This window comes from Lissotriton vulgaris, chromosome 7 (genome assembly GCF_964263255.1).
Source record: "Lissotriton vulgaris chromosome 7, aLisVul1.2, whole genome shotgun sequence".
In the NCBI taxonomy this organism is placed as follows: Eukaryota; Metazoa; Chordata; class Amphibia; order Caudata; family Salamandridae; genus Lissotriton; species Lissotriton vulgaris.
The window spans coordinates 1013639839-1013661585 of record NC_141695.1 but is presented as its reverse complement, the minus strand read 5'-3'; the positions used below and the strand labels follow the sequence as shown (position 1 = coordinate 1013661585).

The window sequence follows — 21747 nt, the reverse complement described above, 5'->3', positions numbered from 1 at the left end:
GTGGGGGGGGGAGAAGGCAAACGCTTTGGAGGACTACCTCCCAAGGGTGTCGGGTCTAACACAGTTTAACTGCATTTTTTGTTTTCCCTGGGTTCCACAAACTCCAGATATGGTGTCTATCAGTGGCACCTTTGGTGTTCCCTGAGAATAGGAAATTCTCCATTGGTATGCTCTCGAAGTTAGGACCTTGACCCCTTCCATTTAAGTTGTGGCTGGTGGCAGCTGCTTTTTGTTAATAAGGACCAAACTGCACCCATGGGGGTTTCCTTCTGGCCTCCTCATTTAAAGTTAGCTCAGACACAAGGTTGATGGGGACCTCTCCGTGTTCTTTCATTTTTAAATGAAATGCTTACGAACATCCTCTGCAGCCATTACTCACATAGCCCTTTGTGAACATTAGAGTACATGAGAACAGTAAAAATGCATTTCAAACATTATGGTAGCCCTACCATTGGGGACAACGCCAACGTTTCACAAACATTTAGTTTTGTAAAACAATTACATTGTGCAAGATGGAGGATGAGCGCTTGTCATAAAAGGCAACAAATTTCCTGATCAGCAAGAATCCACAGTACTTCCCAGATGTTGCTTCTGGAGTGGTCACCTGGAGCCCGTGCAGATATAGCAGGAAAGACTCCTTAAATGCCAGATTCGAGGGAAATGTAACACCAGCCTGACTGACTGGTCCAAAGAAATTCCGGACTGCATTGGCCAATGACTGGGCATTGGATCATTGCCAAATTTGTGAATATAACTTGGGCTGCACAGGACTTTACTATGTATTTTTTAAATGTGGACTTGTGTACACCATGTGTTACCAAATAGTACCCAGGGTGTACAGCAAGCATGTTGCCCACAGTCTTCAAGCTGAGGCTCTGTGTGCCTCCTCTTCCGTTGACCACCTGTCCAGCAGGAATGAAACAGCCAACCAGCAGTGGCGTAGCAAGGGGCTGGTGCAAGGATGGAGGGCGGCCTGCCCTGGGCTGTACTCATTTAAGGGGGCGCCGGCCTCCCCCCTGGTCATACCTGCGGCCGCAGGCCGGCAAAACGCAGAAAGTTTCAAACCCCCCTCTACTTACATTCGGCGGTTGCGGGCGGCAAAAGCAGGGACTGCCGCCCACGGCACAAGGCCTTGCTAGGCAACAGCCAGCCAAGGAGTTCCATAATGAAACAGAAAGCCTGAAGTTAGTCTGAGCCCACCACGCTCATCGCCCTGGGATGGAGGTGGGCTGCTGGGGATTCAACCTAGGAAGACACCAATGTTCATGAACATTGCTGAACCCATATACCTTACCAGTGATGGACAGACTGTCCAAAAATCATTTCCTGACAGTGTAATTGACAGTGTTCACTCGGTGAGGCAGAAACACCCCTTAATAGCAGCTTTTATCTTGACCAATTGTATTGTTGCTCTCTCCGATCTGCTTTGTGCGGTGGTCTCTAGCACTGATCTGGTGTGGCAGATGAATCAGGGCATTCCAACCCTTATATTATTTAATGCAAACTGTTTGCACTGTTTTGAAACCTTTCCAGTTCTAGGTACATTCTATGCTTCATGAACAACAAAGCTTTGCAATCAGTAGAACATTTCAAGGATACCGAACGATGTTTAGCTACTGACCATGGTGCTTACATCTGCTTTTACTCTTGCCTGGTAATCTCGCACAGTATCAGTTTTGTTTTTGTGAGATTATCGGATCATTTTACTATTTAATAAATGAATGAGTGTGTTGTGTAGTATTGTGTGTTTTGTAATTTCTATTTGTAATGTGTTTATACTGTTAAACGTATTTAGGTTTATTGTGTTACTATGAAGAGTTCTGTACATTCAGGCCTTGTCTCGCCTTCTACCATGGTTATTGGGACATCCAATAATGGTCTGAGTCTGGAGTCATGGTGTAGAGGTTGGAAATTATAAAAGGATCTCGATATCATCTGCTTACAGAGGATATGAATACCAGAAGGACGCGATGATGTCACGGAGGGAAGGCATGTAACGTGAGAAGAGGAGGGGACCCAGGACATGGGCTCTTCTAGTCACCATCCAGATGGTATGTGAGGATGGGGAACTATAACACTTCAGCATAGGAACAAAGCAGCTAAAATGAAAAAGAAATATTTAGCTTATTGCTTTTGTGTAAACTGTTAATTGCCCACCAGTTTGTAAATAATCAGAATTAGAACATTGGAATGTTGGGAGCTCCATTGAAAACAATGGAGTGCTCATGGGTTTATAATGGCTGGTATAAGCCTGGAGCTCCAACATTCCAATGTTTCTTTGTTCACAGCTCTGGCTGCGAACAAAGGCTTCAGGGAGCCTGAGGGGATTCCATTACCCTCACGCTTCCAAAAGGCTCTTTATTTTTTTTAGAACATTCTGTCCTCTAGTGAAAGAATGTTCTAATAGCCTTTTAGCCCTTCGTAGATGGGCTATACTGCTATTAAAGTCCCTCGCCTTCGGCTCGGGGCCTTTAACGCTGGAGAGGGCCTTTAATAGCCGGTATAGCCCTCTACGGCCAGCTATAAGGCTATATTAATGTGTATTGAACTGTAAATTCACCAATATACTAAAAATAATCAATTGAGCAATATGTCTCTGTTACAAGAATTGTATATTAACCTTGCGTAGAAACGCTTGAAACACAACATTGACGAGCCAGATAAGTCCTTTGTTTGCTTGCAACAGGCATAGACTGAGCACAGCATCGGGTTTCTTACTGATGTTTTATTCAGGCTGACTCTGTTTTTTTTTCCTTTCCGATTCATCTTTAGTTATCATAAATTATTACTGTAGATTGATCATGACGCACATGTTGTTTTCAAAGACTATTTATTATCCAACAAACAAGTTCACTGGTGTTTTACCAGTGTGCTAGTTCTGAATATAAAAACTGCGATGCATGAATAGTCTTTTTATATTTGTAAAATAAGTATAAATTAGTTCACCGTTTTATAAACCTCCTATTTTTATTCATTATCAATGTTTATGGAACTAAACATTGCAATCAAAGAAGGCTTGCTTTAATTCTAACAGCTAAATATGCTAACGAATTACGTTTCATTTGTTGGAGTCCTAACATGTGAGAGGCATTTATGTCTGGGCAAAACACCCCAATATGGTTATTGCAATAGGAAGGTGGTTTATTTTTGACACACACACCAATGTGGAAATACCTATCAGTCAAGCCAATGCCCAATGATTTACTGCATTTATGTTTGAGAGTTAGCAACGGTGTGTGCTAGTGGTAAGCGGTCACAGTTTTTCTATATTATAATGATGTATTTTAAATGTATGTTTGTGCTTTTATGAGTATAACTCTTGAATAAAGCTTTGATGATGATGCTATATTATAATGTGGCAGTACTGCAATATTACTGAACCACCCAATCTGGAAGGTGATTAGAAATATATGGGGATCTACCTATTGTGCAATTCTCTAATTATCTCTGCCCTCTCACTGTCGGACTGACATAGATTAGTTTTGTAATATAATACGTAATTATGGATCTGAGAAGCACAAATTGTTGATTTTCAGAGCTAATACTAACCAAAAATTTGATGCGACATGACTTCAAGCATAATTATGCAAGACCTGGAGTTCGATGGAAGAAAACTGACCTCAACATTATAGTTGTCAAAACATATACACACTGTTAACGTTCACAACACAAAGAGTATACTTCTGCACATTAAGGATAACTTCCTAGCTTTGAGTAGTGCTACGTTATTACAAACATACCAGTTGAAATGATGCTTCCATCACAAAATGTATATGCAAGAACCACATCAATTTCACATGGTTCCTTCATTTTCCTCCTGGACATTTTGACGTTTTGATGTGATTTCCTGCTATGGGCCTCTAATGTGCTTCCAGCTGTATGTGTTGCCTTAAAACTGAACTGTGTTTTTTGTATCAATTGACCTATTTAATTCTTCGATGCAGCTCCTGTAAAATATGTTTTAAAGATTGGCATATTTGCCAAATGTTCCAGTATTGAGTATACGGTTGCAGATGTTTCACTCACATCTAGAAAAGGGTAATCAGCATAACAGCATAGATTGGTGAAAAAGAGACTGTAAATATGTATGTATGAAAAAAGGAAAGCTTTTTAATAAAAATGCTAGAATTAAAACTTTAATGAACCAGCAGTAAATATGTACAAAGGTATTGCAGTGGTACCTAGTTTCAAATCTAGACTATGAGCATAGAGTGGATATTTCCTCACTTAAATCTAATAAGACAACGTGATTGAAAGCACATGTTTTGTGCACAGGCTGATGAAACCAGAAATTCAATGTGTGGTTGCCTATGGGTAGTTATAGTTAGGATCATGTTACCATATGAAAAAAAACATGTTTTCTTATGCCAGGGTTCTCCAACGAGTAGCTTGTGAGTTACTGATAGCTATCCAGGTACCCAAAGTATCTCTCCGGTGTGCAGCCCAGCTTAATGTGTTAGAAGCTATAGCTTTGTTGAATTCATACGTATCCCAATGTTAAAAATGTGTGTTTTTGAGACGAAAATGTGTGTATTTTCAGAACTCATGTGCTGATGTTTGGGGGACGTATTACTAATATTATTAACTTGGTGCCAGGGGTGTTGCAGTCATGTACAGGCATTCCATGTTGACAAAGCATTTTTTTAATTATTGCTGAGAACTGGGCCTGATGTACTGATGTGATCACTGTTAGTAATCTTGTGTATATTGGCCACAAATGCAAGCTTGTATGATGTGGTCAGTATTAAAACTCTTATATTATTAGTAGCTCTGTATAATTTTCATTGAGCATTAGTAGCTTTAGTAGCTGTTACTGCAGAAAAGGTTGGAGACCCCTGGTTTATTCCTTGGCAGCATTTGATGAACCTTCTCAAAACTTTTCTCCTTTCTCTAAAGTTTTTGAGGTGATCCATTAAGTGGTGGCTGAAAAGAGGTGTCTCAAAAAATATTTTCTCAATGGATATATTGAACATTGATACCACAAAAACTTCTGAACGTAATTACTCCAAAAATGGAAGAAAGCTAGAACTTGGTCTAGAAAGCACACTTTTTTTGTTTAAATCTATTCAGTAGTATTTGAGAAATTAAAGCTAAAAGATATTGTATATTTCACAACACGGAGGATCCGCAGAGCTGACAGATAAGATCTGATTGGCTGCCATCACATCAATGTGGTGGCAGCCATTTTAGGACTAGGGGACTAACACCAAGTCCTGGAAATCAATTAAAAAAAGATATAAGGGTTCTGGGACCCCCTTGGGGCCAGAAAAACATATGTTTTTCATTTTACCACAAATTCACAAAAGGATTTAGGCTGGTGGGCAGAAAAATTACTTAGGGGAAGGGAGAATGCGGCCTCAGTCTGCAGCCTCTATGAGGCCCCGGGGACCACATCCCCTAGGGCCTATTTAAAATTTAGGGGGGGTTCAGAGTGGGCAGCATGCTCCCCAATCCTCTGAGTCCCTTGGACGCAATCCCCCTGGCCTGTATTTTGATAATGGAGAGCGGGGTGTGCTTATGACCCCCCTTCCTGAAGACTGACTGCAGGGATCCTATTCCCCAAGCTTGATCGCAGTCTCTAGGGGACCCTATCCCAGGACCCTGTTCACACTCTTCCAGCCAGGGAACCCAACTTTGTGGGCGGGAGCAACGTAATGGAGCTGGGTCCTGCCATCACTACTATAGGTGCTAGCTGCGAAGCTGGCTTAGACCCACTGGTGCTTTGGAGCTCCCCTTGGGGTCCCAAACAATGAAAATATAGTGTGTGCCCCGAGTGGGCACCCGCCAATAACTAAAGTGGCTGGATCCTACAAGGGATCATGGGGACCATGCCCCCCCCAACAGCTCCTAAACTTTAATAAAATAAAAAGGTGTGGATGCCCTGGGTGGGTCCTTTGGCACCCAAAAATATAGTTTTCAATATGAATAATTAATGAGCAGCAGGAACCGCTTATTTATTATTCACTTATCCTGCCAATAAAGCCCTTTCAAAGGTTTTTAACTTACAATTTGTGGAGCCTGGTGGTGCCCCTAGAAGGGACAGACTACCATCAAAAAAATTGTTTATGCTGTGAGGGGCTACAGGAAGTGTGGCTGGCCCGAACCAACATACCTTGCGCTCGCTGCATCGCCAACTCGGCGATACAGAAAGTGCAAGGTTAATAGTTTTATTTATATATTTACTTTACTCCTGGCCATGGTATGTCTGACTCCACTACCCCACCCACCCTGCCCCTCCCCTGCCCCGCCCAGCAGCACTCCCTCTGCGATCCACCACTGGTAACAGTGTAGATCCAATATATGTACACTCTCGTCTCACCGTCCCAACTTTCTGGGGTCAGGGATTTATTAGGCATGACAGTTGCATAACTGGACCATTTCCATTTTTTTTTCTTTAAATGTACTTGGGAAAAACACCTTTACATCAAAATCGCTGTCTCAATGGGGAAATATAGCTAACTTTAATAAATCTAGATAGATAAATTAATACACTTAAAATTATTAAAAGGTCTTTCAAAAGATAAGGAGTAGTCATGATGGTTCAGCATTATTACCGATCCTACAAATTACCAACCAGTCATACAATTAGGTAGGAATTCATGGTTGATTATTTATCACATTAGGGGTTTAGCTGGATTTGGCACGCGAGGAGTGTCATTATTAACAGATATGTGTACATTATGAGAAACTATTTATTCTCCTGATCGTGGCAGTCACATACTTTTATAAGTCATGTACATGAACTAATAGCAAGCATAAATTATGTATATTATGAATGCTATGAAATTCATAAAATAATTCATTATATTGTTATATATTAATCACATAGCACTTGATTGTGTACCTACTTGACGGTACAATATCATTATTATGATACATGTTTCACAGCTCAGTTGGTAGTAAGCATAGAACACCTCTTTCTGGGCACTGAATGTGCATCACAAAAGCTAACACATATTTGATTTGGGCGAGAATGTTCCAAAATGTAAACACACATAGTGTCCGGACGTATAACAACACTTTGTAACAATGACATCATGCAGGAAGCTTCATGTATTCGCAATAATATCATACATGAACATAAAGATATTCATACTTATGTACCTATATTAGTGGCTTTTTTCTGTGGCACATGAAACATATGTATTTAAAAGCAGACAGTCATTGGGTGTTGGACTACTGACAACATATGGGATGATTCACAAAGGAAGGTTCCTACAAAATTGAGTAGCTCATTCAATGCGTGTGCTAGGCATACCCACTTACATTTAATTGATTTGCATGTGTAAATTATAGATTCTTTTTATGGTGCATGCTGCTGAGGCACGTATGTTTTTCATACATAGCAAGCATTTTGACTAAAGGATCTGCCTGAAGACTTGCTCAGGGAAATTTTCACATGATGAGGCACAAATTGAAAAATATTTTTTAGTGCAGTTGCCATGGTGCCTTTTTTTCTTATGATAGTCTATTTCAAATTCGAGAATTGATTAACCACATTCAAGCTCTTATGTATGAATACATTTTACCATAGACACAGAATGGGAAAAATATTTTGATAAATTAGCCCATATTCATATGTGTCTTTACATACCCTGCTTTGTAGCAGGAGTACGTTTGCTTAGAGGGAGGGCTTGCTTCCAGTGTACAACTCGTGGTACTTGCTTTGGAATTTAATTCCTTCTGGGTGTCTTATTTTACGTGTAAAAAAGATGCACATTAGTACTGCAATTGTACACATAGAGAATGCACTATTACTTACATTTGTTTATCAAGCACATTTCACTTACTCATCTACAAGTCATTTTACATGTTTTCCTTTGGTGAATCAGTCCAGTAATTCAGAAGACTTTATGAAGAGTTCTCCGTGTGTAATCAGGTATGACTGACACAAACACAATTACAGAACATTATTTCAAAATATTTGAATATGTTCACAACATTGTTCAATGCAACTCTGTCTACATTTAGAACAATGAGCAGCAACAGTTATATAAACAGAGAATACATATTTAACAGTAATGTGATTAGATGCATAACAAAAAAATAAAAGTAAATGCATGGCAAATGGGGTGTTATAAATGTTAAATAAATTTCCTTAGCTCCTCAAGGCAAATTCATAACTATTCTGTTGTATTATGCTATAATAGTAGGGCAATTGCCCAGAGAATTTGGAAAAATTGCACAATAACTACCCAACAACATGGAACGTCTATTCAGTGTTTCTCTCTTAGTAACAGAGGTTCTTTCAAAAAGATTAGACCTACACTGTGGGACACATTCAACCCTAATCTGATATTCAAACCAAATCAAAAAGTTATTTATAAAGGTTTAAAAAACTGAACTTTTAAGTCTTGCTTTCAATTGAACTGTACATGGATTGGGGGTTGCGGCTGTAGAACATTGGACATTTCTTTTCTACATATTTCACTTATGCCATTCTCAGTGCTCCGAAGTAGCCAAATGGCTACATTTACAGATTTCAAAACACTGATTGAATGAATATATCTATAAACATGTCTGATCAAATAGTAAATTTAAGCCCCAGCAGTACATCTAGGCAGAAGGTGGCTTTAGATTTACTTTCTTAATCAAGGAACCTGATTACTGTAGGAATACATTATAAACACTGTGCCTTAAAGTTGTTGGTGAAGTGGTGCAGAAAGTAAAGAGCATGATTTCCCTAATATAGTTGCAGTCACATTCTCACTAGCATTCCTTTTTACTTCGATCAGCTAAAACTGCTGATGTAATTTCATAAATGGCATATTATTATATGCCAATACGAATCCATCTTGTAAACATGTAATGCTTCTAACAATACCTGATGTTTGCATGTTTAAATTGCTTTCAGCACAGGACCCTAGTCAACAAGTCTTCTGAGGTTTTTTGTAGCATCCCTGCTTCATTACAGTCCGTCACTGTCCACATTTAGTCCAAGGTCATGGGATTCACTAGTACCATCTCTCACCAATCTTGCAATAGAAAAATGTTGAAATCATTATCCGAATGTCTCAGCGACAGGACTGCCAATAAGAAGATGAGAACAGATGGAGTGGTGAGGCATCTAACCAAGTGTGCAGCCTGTTGTCTAATATGGAATGTGTTAATTTTTGTCCCATTGTTTGAAGAAGGGATTTTCTTGGGCCTAATCCCAACTGCACAGGAACACATTATGTGTAAGTACATGGCGTCCGTTTCATTCTGTCATATTTAGAATAACATAAAACTATAAAACTAATTCTATCAGTAAGATTCTCTGTGGACCTTTCATAATCTTTACATTAAAATGTGTTGAATGGGCATACAGTGTAATTAGTAAACTGTCTTACAGTAACAGCTCCTTCTTAACCAAAACTTCTAGCCCATGAGACATTGCAACCTGACAACCAGGATCTTTAATGGTAGAAAAGTCAAAGGTAGACGGTGGGAATACTAGTTTTAAGAGGCTATTCTTCAAGTCATAAAAGCACAGTAAAGAAAAATGGAAAATGTGAAACAAATAATTTTTCAAGTTTCAATGCAGAGGCTGCATACACTTTTCAGCAATGATGTAGTAACTGACTGCCTGCTGATCCTATGTGGCAGTATTTGTTATGACTGAAAAATCAAAACTATCAGAAACTACTGTTATTTCGATGAAACCATAGGTATTTGACATAATTCAGTCTACTTTAAATTTGTGCTTCGCTAAAGCATTAAAAACATGCAAATGATTGAGCCAAATACAGTAAAATTCTGACCTTTGGAAAATGATGATCAATTAAAAGAAAATATCATATTTGCCTGTGCCAAAAAATGAGAAAAATTATAATTTTTATTTCAAATCTTAGAAAGAAATGTAAATGAAATCTGTATGCATCAGGTGATCTGGATGCTTATGTATGAACCAGCAAATCAGAAAGACTAAAATCCAATACCTGACTTAATTTTGCGAGGGATGTAGTCCATTACATAGAGTTGACCTGCAAAAGAAACAATGTAGAAAATACTGACATGTAACAAAAACATGGACCAATATTCCAAAATAGCCCAGTTGTCAAATGTCCCGTGGCACATAGGAAAGGGGCTGGTGTACATCAGCTCATGTTAATTATCCTAAAACAATATCATCCAGACAATAAAACATCACATCCACCAATATTCACTATGGCTCCCTGCAAATCATTCATTATTCCAGGAGGCGTCAAAAGTAGTGATGGCCAATGAGTAGCTTTGTCTTACAATTTATTTGCCAAATGTGCCACAAAATGCACGTTTTTCGAGTGAGGCATTAAAAATATCAAACTTCAAAGTGGTCATCACTATTTCAATGTCAATTATCACAGCATTTTGATTATTTGAAAGAAGCATAATTATTTTTTTCCTTATTAGAGTTCCCTATGCAATACTAATGGAATACTAAGCTCAATTAGAAGTAACATTCTGATTCTGAGTTCAAAAATCAAGTGATGTCATGGTGCTAATGCAGCCCCTAATGTACTCTTCTTTAAGAGACAGAAACTTTATGTCAAGGCTAAACGTTTGTATTTTTTTAACTCCTGTGTTCATCCATCTTTTATTCTTTCTCCCTGTACCCTTTAATTTTTGCCAAAACCTATTCTGAATTAGGTATTGATTGGTAATATGGTAAACTATTTCACTTCATACAGCTTGGATTTTCCAAACTGTCCTTTTCTAGTTATGTTAATTGCCTGTTAGAAACTGACCTTTTCTGAAAAGCAACAAAAAGTAGCTAGTTCAGTAACTGATTTATTTAAAATCTTGAAGTGTCCTCAGATTGATTCTGAGAAAATATGTATATGTGTTGATACCCCTTGCTTGCAGTTACCCTTTTGAAATATTCCAAGCATAATGCTGCTGCTTTAATGCTACTGACTTCCGACAGCTTCTGCCTGATAAAAGAAAATCCTATGCTTTCATGAATGTTGTAAATTATTGTTTGATAAAACATTTCTAGCACTTAGTACATGATCTTCTGATATGATGAATGTCTTTTACTTTTGTTCGGGAAATAAATAATGTGCTTTTATAAACAAAGGCAGCAAGAGACTCTACTGTTACTACATTCTGCTATAGACCACCCTCCCCATAAATCTAACACCATGTTAAATGAAAAACATATGTACCCTTTGTCCGTTCTGGAAAGAATGTCATTCCAATGTACAGGCATCTTCAGAAATACAGTAGTGGCCAAAGATCCAGGAAACTCGCCCAATCCCGGTATTTCTGGCTGTAGACACATAATGAATATGAGTGATAGTTTGTATTTTGTGTGCTTTCATGGTGTTGTTCACCTGTATTGTATTGTTGTCCTGGTGAATGTATAAAATATGAAAAATTCTATATGTAAAATGTTGTAGATATAAAAACAACAAAAGTAAAGGGAAATATGGAATATATATTAAGACGAATTGTGAAATTAGAAAACCTGTAATGCACGAAATGCTTCCGCAAGTAGTAGATCTGTAAAGTATTGCTTCTATGTAGTACTATAAGAATGGAGGATTAATGCAGGGACAACTGTCATCACAAAGTTGTCAGCTGGATTCCTTCCACTGCGACAGAGTCTTCTAGATTTTTAAAAGTCTCATGTTAAAATTAGTAGAGTGGTATTTGGAAATAAGGTTTTAAACGGCACAGTGGAATATTATTTTTTTCTGTTGAAGTAGGAATATTTCATTGCCTCTACTCTCATGCACATTGTTTAAAATGCTACATATTACAGCAAAACAGTAGGAAAAATGTAACTCAATATCATTTTGCAAATGAGTCTTTTGTGGATATCCTCCTTTGACTTTTTAGACATCATACTAAAGAAAATGCCTCCCTTATTCTCAGAGTGTTTTACATTTTATACACTTACTGGGATACATTAAAGAACCACAACTTATTATAAATGTTTGTCCGCATATCTTCAAAGGCAACTACTTAAGCCAACACGTACAGCTAACTTTGCTTTACATTTTATGAAAGATACGGAAATTCTAGTAGTTCTGTCATTTTGATGGTTGTACTGGATGAAGCCCCAAAAATCTTTACTCTGGTTTTGAGATGGGAATGTATGGAAGTGGGAAGTACATGCTCTCCCAAAATAAAGCATTACTACCATTGATCCAAAATAAACTTGTGTGTTGAATGTCAAGCTTGATGCTTTCTCTGACAATTCAGCCAGCATTAATATTTTATAAGCATTCAGAGTAATACTGGTTAATGGAATGTCATCTAAACCAGTCACTCAAGGAAACATGGTGTCTATACATAAATTGCACTTGCTCTTTTTGTATGGTGTCAGACATGCCGAGCTATTATAATTGAAGTACATTTAAATTAATTATTAGGCCTACTGAAGTTCAGAGGGTAGGTCTCTAGAGGGGGAAGGCAATGGTCATTGGAACTAGATGTGATTATGCACTATCTGTTTCTTCTTGAGGCTTTCATAATGTGCTTTCACAATGAAAGCTACAGAAAAACGTTTCCTTGCATTTCTACCTGTACGACTATCAACCAATTTGTTACATTAAGCCAAGTTTAAGAATATAACTCTTGTATTGTTGTAAGTAAGGAAGCAACAGCGTCCATTATCCACCGGGACCTATAAATGTGAACAAATGCAGTAGGAAACTTTATGTGGAGGCAATGGAGTGGTGGGGACTTATGGTTAATGGCCCATTGGCTGCTTTGTATGCCCCAATATTGACCACCAAAATGTCCAGAGACAAATATATCTTAAAGAAAATATTACATCCAAACTATAGACTTGAAAGAGATATAAAGAAAAGTACCAGAATATAGGCTAAAAGAATATTGTCATTACACTACACAATCAAGCATATGTATTTAAATGTATTTTTATTTTTAAGTATAATACATCTTCAAAAAACTTAACATTACAATGTAAACACGAATTGAATACATTTAAAACATTAACTCATACAAATATATGCAACTTTAAAATAACTTAATATTCAACAAGATAATATTAAATTATGAATTTAAAATAACGTATACCTAATAAACATGATTCTTAAAAATAAAATTATTGCAAATACATGAGAACTCAGCATGCTCATGTATAAAAAATACCATTTAAAATAACTTGTAAACATTTTTCATATTAAAGCACTAAAGTAACATTTTAAAACATTAATACAATACATGTTTACTAAATATTATATTATTTATGTAGTAAAACATTAAAGCATAATTTAAAAAAGTACTGCAACCCAAATACTAAAAACAAAGAACAATATAAAAAATTGTTTTAAATGAAAGCATAACTTACAAGAATTGTAATTAATTAAAGATTGTACACTTTTAAATAAAATACCCTCAAATATTTCACAAAAAATTGAATTAAAAAACAGCTCAATCTAAAATGGTTACAAAAGAAGAATCAATTTAAAAGCATCACCAGCACCTATATTAGTAGAAATATTGTGAAAAATAATACACCATGGGGGAGAATCAAACCACTATAACTACATTCTAACAAAAGTGAGGGAAAATGCAATAATGGGGGTGGGTCAAATATACTAAACTAAACCCAGTACAACAAATATTACGAAAATTGCAAACCAAGGAAGGTCAGATTTACTGTCCTACTATTTACTGTTCTAACTACGGTCCAACAATGAATGCAGAAAGGGCATACATTGAGAGGAAGGTGGCTCAGATTACTATATTATCTCCAGTCTAACAAACCTTAAAGAAACTGTAGACATCAGGGTGGGAAGGTTAAATTTACTCTTATAACTCAAATCCAACAGAGGTAAGGTTAGTATATACATTTGGGGGCAGTGGCGCACAATTGCAAGAGTACCTCCAGTCTAACATACTAACAAACATTGGGGAGGTGGTACTTTAAATGTAATAGTCTAACTCTAGTACTAAAAACATAGGGGAAAGTGCATACACTGGGGCAGGGGTATGAGCTAGAAATCAAGATCTACGCTGAAATTCTTTTTTAGCAAAGAGCATACACAGAGTTATTCTAACTCCAGTCTAACAAATATTGATGAAAGTGCCTACATTGGAGGGGGCAAATTTACCATTCTAATTCCAGTCTGATCAGAATTGAGCATGTGAATATATTTAGAGCCATTACATTCACAATACCTTTATATATTACCCATTTTAAAAACTTGGACTTATAATTTACTTGTAAAGCCCTAGTAAAGTGGTGGTATATTTACACTGGATCTGCAAATTAAATCCTACTAGTGGGCCTGCAGCACTGATTGTGTCACCCACTTAAGTAGCCTTTAAACATGTGTCACGACTCTCTTTGCAGCCTATATGTGCAGTTGTAAACTGCTATTTCAGGCTGACAAAATATACCTTCTGCCAGGCCTTCTATAGGGTAAGGTGCATTGTATTTAAAAACCTGGACATGTACTTTTAACTGTTACATGTTCTGGTAGTGAACATTTCTTAATCCTGCTTTTCACCACTGCAAGGCCTGCTTCTCCCATAGGATAACATTGGTTTAACTTATTACATTTAATAAGTGATAAATTTAAATTGGTAGCAGATAGGAATATCCAGTTTCATGTCTAAAGAACTGTAATTTAATACCCTCTTTAATGGTTAAGTTAGATTTTAAACCACAATTCTGAAAATGCCACTTTTAGAAAGTTTAACCAACAAAATAGGGATGCCAGTACTGATATACATAATTTCAAAAAAACAATACCCACCAGAAACCTGAGCAAAGGATCAGAAATGGGGATTACTATTTAATAGTATTTTATTCGAAATATTTGCAACATCTATCTCAACTTTTGATTCTTTTTACATGAGAAATTTCTCGTGTAAAAAGAATAAAAAGTCGAGATATATGTTGGAAATATTTTGAATAAAATACTATTAAATAGTAATCCCCATTTCTGATCCTTTGCTCAGGTTTCTGGTGGTTATTGTTTTTTTGAAATTATGTATATCAGTACTGGCATCCCTATTTTGTTGGTTAAGTATTTGGCTCAGCCTTACTGATTCGAGCCAGCCCTTCGTTGTTTCCACTTTTAGAAAGTTGGCATTTTATTGTAATACTCAGTTGGTGTCTGCTGCCTGTATCCTTGGTCACATGACTAGGTGTATCTGGTAATTGGTCTTTGTGTATTGGTCCGAGACAGTGAGACATAGAATATTATGTTTTGGCAGGCTGGGCCTTCTCTGACTTGATGAGAGGGAGGAATTATCACCTACCACACTTGTACATCACAAAGGCTCTGCCTGAGAACACTCACAAAGAGTGCGAAGGATCATTGATCACAAATTAGGACATATACACTGATGCTGAGAGATGTAGAGGAAGGAGCAAGTGGAACCTGGAGTCTTGCCACGGCCTGGCTACCCTAAGAAGCACTACCACCAGCACCAGTACTGGAGCTTGCGGCATCAAAACACTGCTTAGGGCAGCATGCCGCCCGCCGTAATTTGGCTGCCTTAGGAGTGGCCACCACACCAGCCTTCCTGCACCTGCCATCCACTGACCGCGCTAATGTCCCATGGCCCAAACTAACATGGGTGTCCTGGGGTTGAAAAGTTGCTAAGAAGGCCAAGAAAAAGGTGAAAAGGCCCCCTAGAAGTTTTGTTACCACATCGGGCTTCCCTGGGAGGGTAAGGGATTTGTACTCCTTCCAACAAGTCCATAAGCCTGTACATGCCAACATAGACACTCCCTCAGTCCATCTTTTGTTTTGCTCCTGCCTCCCACTGCCCGGTTCATACCTGGCCCATCAGGCAACTGTGGCTAGCGGGGGACTTAGGCAAGGCCTGGAGAACTCAACATGAGTTAATTGTAATTAATTAAAGATTGTACACTTTTAAATAAAATACCCTCAAATATTTCACAAAAAATTGAATTAAAAAACAGCTCAATCTAAAATGGTTACAAAAGAAGAATCAATTTAAAAGCATCACCAGCACCTATATTAGTAGAAATATTGTGAAAAATAATACACCATGGGGGAGAATCAAACCACTATAACTACATTCTAACAAAAGTGAGGGAAAATGCAATAATGGGGGTGGGTCAAATATACTAAACTAAACCCAGTACAACAAATATTACGAAAATTGCTAACCAAGGAAGGTCAGATTTACTGTCCTACTATTTACTGTTCTAACTACGGTCCAACAATGAATGCAGAAAGGGCATACATTGAGAGGAAGGTGGCTCAGATTACTATATTATCTCCAGTCTAACAAACCTTAAAGAAACTGTAGACATCAGGGTGGGAAGGTTAAATTTACTCTTATAACTCAAATCCAACAGAGGTAAGGTTAGTATATACATTTGGGGGCAGTGGCGCACAATTGCAAGAGTACCTCCAGTCTAACATACTAACAAACATTGGGGAGGTGGTACTTTAAATGTAATAGTCTAACTCTAGTACTAAAAACATAGGGGAAAGTGCATACACTGGGGCAGGGGTATGAGCTAGAAATCAAGATCTACGCTGAAATTCTTTTTTAGCAAAGAGCATACACAGAGTTATTCTAACTCCAGTCTAACAAATATTGATGAAAGTGCCTACATTGGAGGGGGCAAATTTACCATTCTAATTCCAGTCTGATCAGAATTGAGCATGTGAATATATTTAGAGCCATTACATTCACAATACCTTTATATATTACCCATTTTAAAAACTTGGACTTATAATTTACTTGTAAAGCCCTAGTAAAGTGGTGGTATATTTACACTGGATCTGCAAATTAAATCCTACTAGTGGGCCTGCAGCACTGATTGTGTCACCCACTTAAGTAGCCTTTAAACATGTGTCACGACTCTCTTTGCAGCCTATATGTGCAGTTGTAAACTGCTATTTCAGGCTGACAAAATATACCTTCTGCCAGGCCTTCTATAGGGTAAGGTGCATTGTATTTAAAAACCTGGACATGTACTTTTAACTGTTACATGTTCTGGTAGTGAACATTTCTTAATCCTGCTTTTCACCACTGCAAGGCCTGCTTCTCCCATAGGATAACATTGGTTTAACTTATTACATTTAATAAGTGATAAATTTAAATTGGTAGCAGATAGGAATATCCAGTTTCATGTCTAAAGAACTGTAATTTAATACCCTCTTTAATGGTTAAGTTAGATTTTAAACCACAATTCTGAAAATGCCACTTTTAGAAAGTTTAACCAACAAAATAGGGATGCCAGTACTGATATACATAATTTCAAAAAAACAATACCCACCAGAAACCTGAGCAAAGGATCAGAAATGGGGATTACTATTTAATAGTATTTTATTCGAAATATTTGCAACATCTATCTCAACTTTTGATTCTTTTTACATGAGAAATTTCTCGTGTAAAAAGAATAAAAAGTCGAGATATATGTTGGAAATATTTTGAATAAAATACTATTAAATAGTAATCCCCATTTCTGATCCTTTGCTCAGGTTTCTGGTGGTTATTGTTTTTTTGAAATTATGTATATCAGTACTGGCATCCCTATTTTGTTGGTTAAGTATTTGGCTCAGCCTTACTGATTCGAGCCAGCCCTTCGTTGTTTCCACTTTTAGAAAGTTGGCATTTTATTGTAATACTCAGTTGGTGTCTGCTGCCTGTATCCTTGGTCACATGACTAGGTGTATCTGGTAATTGGTCTTTGTGTATTGGTCCGAGACAGTGAGACATAGAATATTATGTTTTGGCAGGCTGGGCCTTCTCTGACTTGATGAGAGGGAGGAATTATCACCTACCACACTTGTACATCACAAAGGCTCTGCCTGAGAACACTCACAAAGAGTGCGAAGGATAATTGATCACAAATTAGGACATATACACTGATGCTGAGAGATGTAGAGGAAGGAGCAAGTGGAACCTGGAGTCTTGCCACGGCCTGGCTACCCTAAGAAGCACTACCACCAGCACCAGTACTGGAGCTTGCGGCATCAAAACACTGCTTAGGGCAGCATGCCGCCCGCCGTAATTTGGCTGCCTTAGGAGTGGCCACCACACCAGCCTTCCTGCACCTGCCATCCACTGACCGCGCTAATGTCCCATGGCCCAAACTAACATGGGTGTCCTGGGGTTGAAAAGTTGCTAAGAAGGCCAAGAAAAAGGTGAAAAGGCCCCCTAGAAGTTTTGTTACCACATCGGGCTTCCCTGGGAGGGTAAGGGATTTGTACTCCTTCCAACAAGTCCATAAGCCTGTACATGCCAACATAGACACTCCCTCAGTCCATCTTTTGTTTTGCTCCTGCCTCCCACTGCCCGGTTCATACCTGGCCCATCAGGCAACTGTGGCTAGCGGGGGACTTAGGCAAGGCCTGGAGAACTCAACATGAGGCGTGGCAGCAGAATTAGGGCTGCAGCTGCAGGGTTGAGCCGAAGGAGAATAAAAATGGTCGGACTAGGCTCTGATACGGTTTGTTTCTTTCTGTGACCTCCCCGCCTCATTACAGACACCCACTATAGCAAGTCCCTTCCTAGCGCATAACCTGTGCTTGACACATGGATTCAAACCCGATCACCTCCACTCAACACGCTGCAGGCTCAAAGCAAGTGGGGCGCACCCTTGAAAGAGCTAACTGTGTGACTGCATGCTTAACAGATTCCTCCAAACCCTATAAAACCCACTACAGGTTAAAGCATCAGCCTTGCTTTAAAGTCATTCATCAGCTGCAGCACTAAGGCAATATTCTCTTCGAAGAGTGCAAAGGGGGGTGCACAGTGAAAATCTTACTAATCGCAGCATGTATAGAAGGAAACCCACCTCTAGGTCAAATCATCTAATGAGGGGAAATCATCCCTGGCTCCAGCCATCAACCGGAGTTCAGTTTGGAGACACCCAGCTCCCAAGTCATTCTCCAATGTTCCACCAAGAGGCCTTATCACACAGTTTTTTCAAGCTCTACTCAAATGGGGGGGTAGATTTACCGGGTGCATCTGGTGCATCTTCTACCTGCAACCCCGATGGCACCATTTCTGGGCTGCTCAAGCAAGCCCCGCATGATCCATGCTCTCCAACCAGAAAACGCAGGCCCCAGTCCTATCCTATGCTGCATGGCTTTCTAGGGAATGATTTTCCAGAATTCCTGCAGTCCCTCAACACACTTTCCAACTTCCAGGCTTTAGAGCCCCTGGAGCTGGAACAAATAATTTCTGAACACGGAAGAGTCCCTGAAACATGCTCAAGTAATCACTGCACATATCCTTCACCACATTATCCCTTTTTCTACGCCTCAACTTAGGCATCCTGCCATGAGCTACTCAGACCACGCATGACCATGACTGCTGCAATTTAACAAAACTGTGGCCTGGGAGACCCCTCTGAAGCCCTCTTTCATAATTTGGAATCCAAAAAAGAAAGAACATTGGCGCTCACTCCAAAGTTATGCAGAAAACCAGAAGCAATAAGTAAATCATCTGCCAATACACACGATATCCACAGGACGGAGGACCTGCAATTGACTTCCTTTAGTGCAGCTCAAAACTCCATGGCCTTAGCATTGATATGGCAGTCCACCAAAATGGAGGTACAGATAGACCTCCTTCAGGTGATCGCACACCGCCTAGTGGACCTGAGTGCTAAGATGGACCTCAGTAGAAACAAAATCCAAGTCAGCCTAGAAGATGGGTAGTGTGAAACTATCACTGATAGTTGGGTGACTCCCCCACAAATCTTAACTAAACTTGTTGCCACAGTCAGGGGCAAAACCAGCACCTCCGCAGCTAGCAAGCCATCTGCCCATTGCAACCAAATATAGTGGTTAAAAGCTCAGAAGGATCATACTCCAACTCGATATCAAACTTAACAGACAGCCCCATCCAAATCCCGGCATCATGAACCCATCTTTTTATGAAAATCCCTCATCCATCCCCATGACTATAGCCCCAGTATCGGTGTCCAGCTAACTGGAAAGGACAACATGGAGGCATCACCCAGCTTAACATAGCCAGGTGCACCACTCTCCAGGAGGGCCAAGAAAATAATTAAGAAAACCACTCAAAAGGGATACAAAGATCAAAAGGGTAGCATTCCCAGACAACTAACAGAATCAGCTTCATTTGGCAACACATTTCCCTGTTCAGCTGTTCCTGATATGCATTTCAAGGACAGGCAACCCATAAGCCATTTCGGTGGAAGGATCCAACAATAAGACTCTCTCATCTTCAAAGTTCAAAAAGGAAGGGCAGTATCTTGGAACTGCAAGCTCCGATCCTGCGAGTGTTCTCACCTGTTCGACTGATAAACAAGGAGAGGGCGGACGCAAGCATTCAGGCTGCTTCCATCTATGAGCCAAGCACAGATACTAGTGGGCACACTGCTTGGATTTCCGTCAACATGTCCACATCGATCCACCGTCAGCCCAATGTTCTCTTAATCTCTGGCGCCAATCAAAAGCACGCTAAGCAGCAGACACATTGGGCACTGCCACACCTATCACCTTCTTGGCATACAAACCCAAAGCACCACAACCAATTGCCACTAAGGCAGGGATGAGCACTCTGTAGACTGCTAACCCCCAAATATTATATCAAAGGACCACATGACATCCTAAACAGGAGTGATATATTATGCTTATTTAAACATATACCATCCCTGGCTCTCATCCGTTCAGACGATCTTACCTGGTTCAGGTTCCAAAATCTCTCCTGTGATACTCATGGTGCATCAACACTTATAGGACTATGTCAACAACCTCATCAAGCTGCCATCCTTAAGGCAGAGCACCAGTTTGCAGAATGAGGTATAGACATCAAATACATCCAACCGGATGTATATCCATATGTGCTTTATGCACCTTCCAAGAAGAAGGGGGGTCATTCCATTCTGTGAGGCATTAACAGCACTAACCATGAGAGTAAATATCAAGCTAAGCTCAAAACTCAGCGCCTTCAGGATAACATGCACTAACGACCAAAGGGCTGTGCATTCTCAGGATCCCACAGCCTACAAAGAACTCGATCAATCAGCTCCCCTGCCCAAAGCCCCTTTTGATGGCATCTCTAACTCCACGAACACTTGGATGCAAGGCAAACATTCCAGGGTGGCAGTCATTAGCCACCCTGGAATGTAACTACCATTTCTTGGAAAGTGACATGCCTATAGAAACTCACTGTGGATGACAGTTTTAGATTCTCTTCACAATGGAGACACTCTAAGCTTTCAGGAGGATTTTAGCCTTGTGTCATCACGCTGATCGGTGCTGTCAGGGCTTATCGATTTTTAGAAACAGTCACATTAGAAATTTTGTGTTTAGAATTACGCGCCCTTTTTAAAATTGGACCGAATTGTTTGCTGTTCTCCTGACGCTCTAGACACTACCCCGAGGCCTTAGCCAATCAGCCGAGAGGGGTAGGTGTCAGAGGTAGGGCCCAGGCCCAAAAGCACGCCATAGCGCGAGAGCAAACGATTTTAGGCTTGTGTCATCATGCTGATCAGTGCTGCCAGCGCTTATCGCTTTTTAGAAACTGTCACATTAGAATTATTGTGCTTAGAATTACTCACCCTTTTTAAAATTGGACCGATTTGTTTGCTGTTCTCCTCACACTCCAGACACTACCCTGAGGCCTTAGCCAATCGGCAGAGAGGAGGAGGAGTCAGAGGCGGGGCCCAGGCTCAAATGCATGCCACAACGCCGGAGCGCAGCGGACACGCTCAACGCCTGTCTGCACCCGTCGACGCCCTGACGAGCCCAAGGGCCACACATCATGGCCATTTTTTAAAATATTCCTCTGAGGAACTAAGATCTCTTGCTCAACAACGCTTACCCCTTGATGCGG

At 39.4% G+C, this 21747-nt stretch overlaps 1 protein-coding gene across 1 annotated transcript in view; it reads right to left on the bottom strand.

The window, feature by feature from the left end:
• Window positions 1–21747, bottom strand: part of KCNIP1 (potassium voltage-gated channel interacting protein 1) — a 1655018-nt gene that overhangs the window by 1178296 nt on the left and 454975 nt on the right. The window contains exon 2 of the mRNA XM_086931430.1: window positions 9921–9965. Within this exon, the coding sequence (XP_086787556.1) occupies window positions 9921–9965 (45 nt within the window). The remainder of the gene's footprint in view (window positions 1–9920; window positions 9966–21747) is intronic.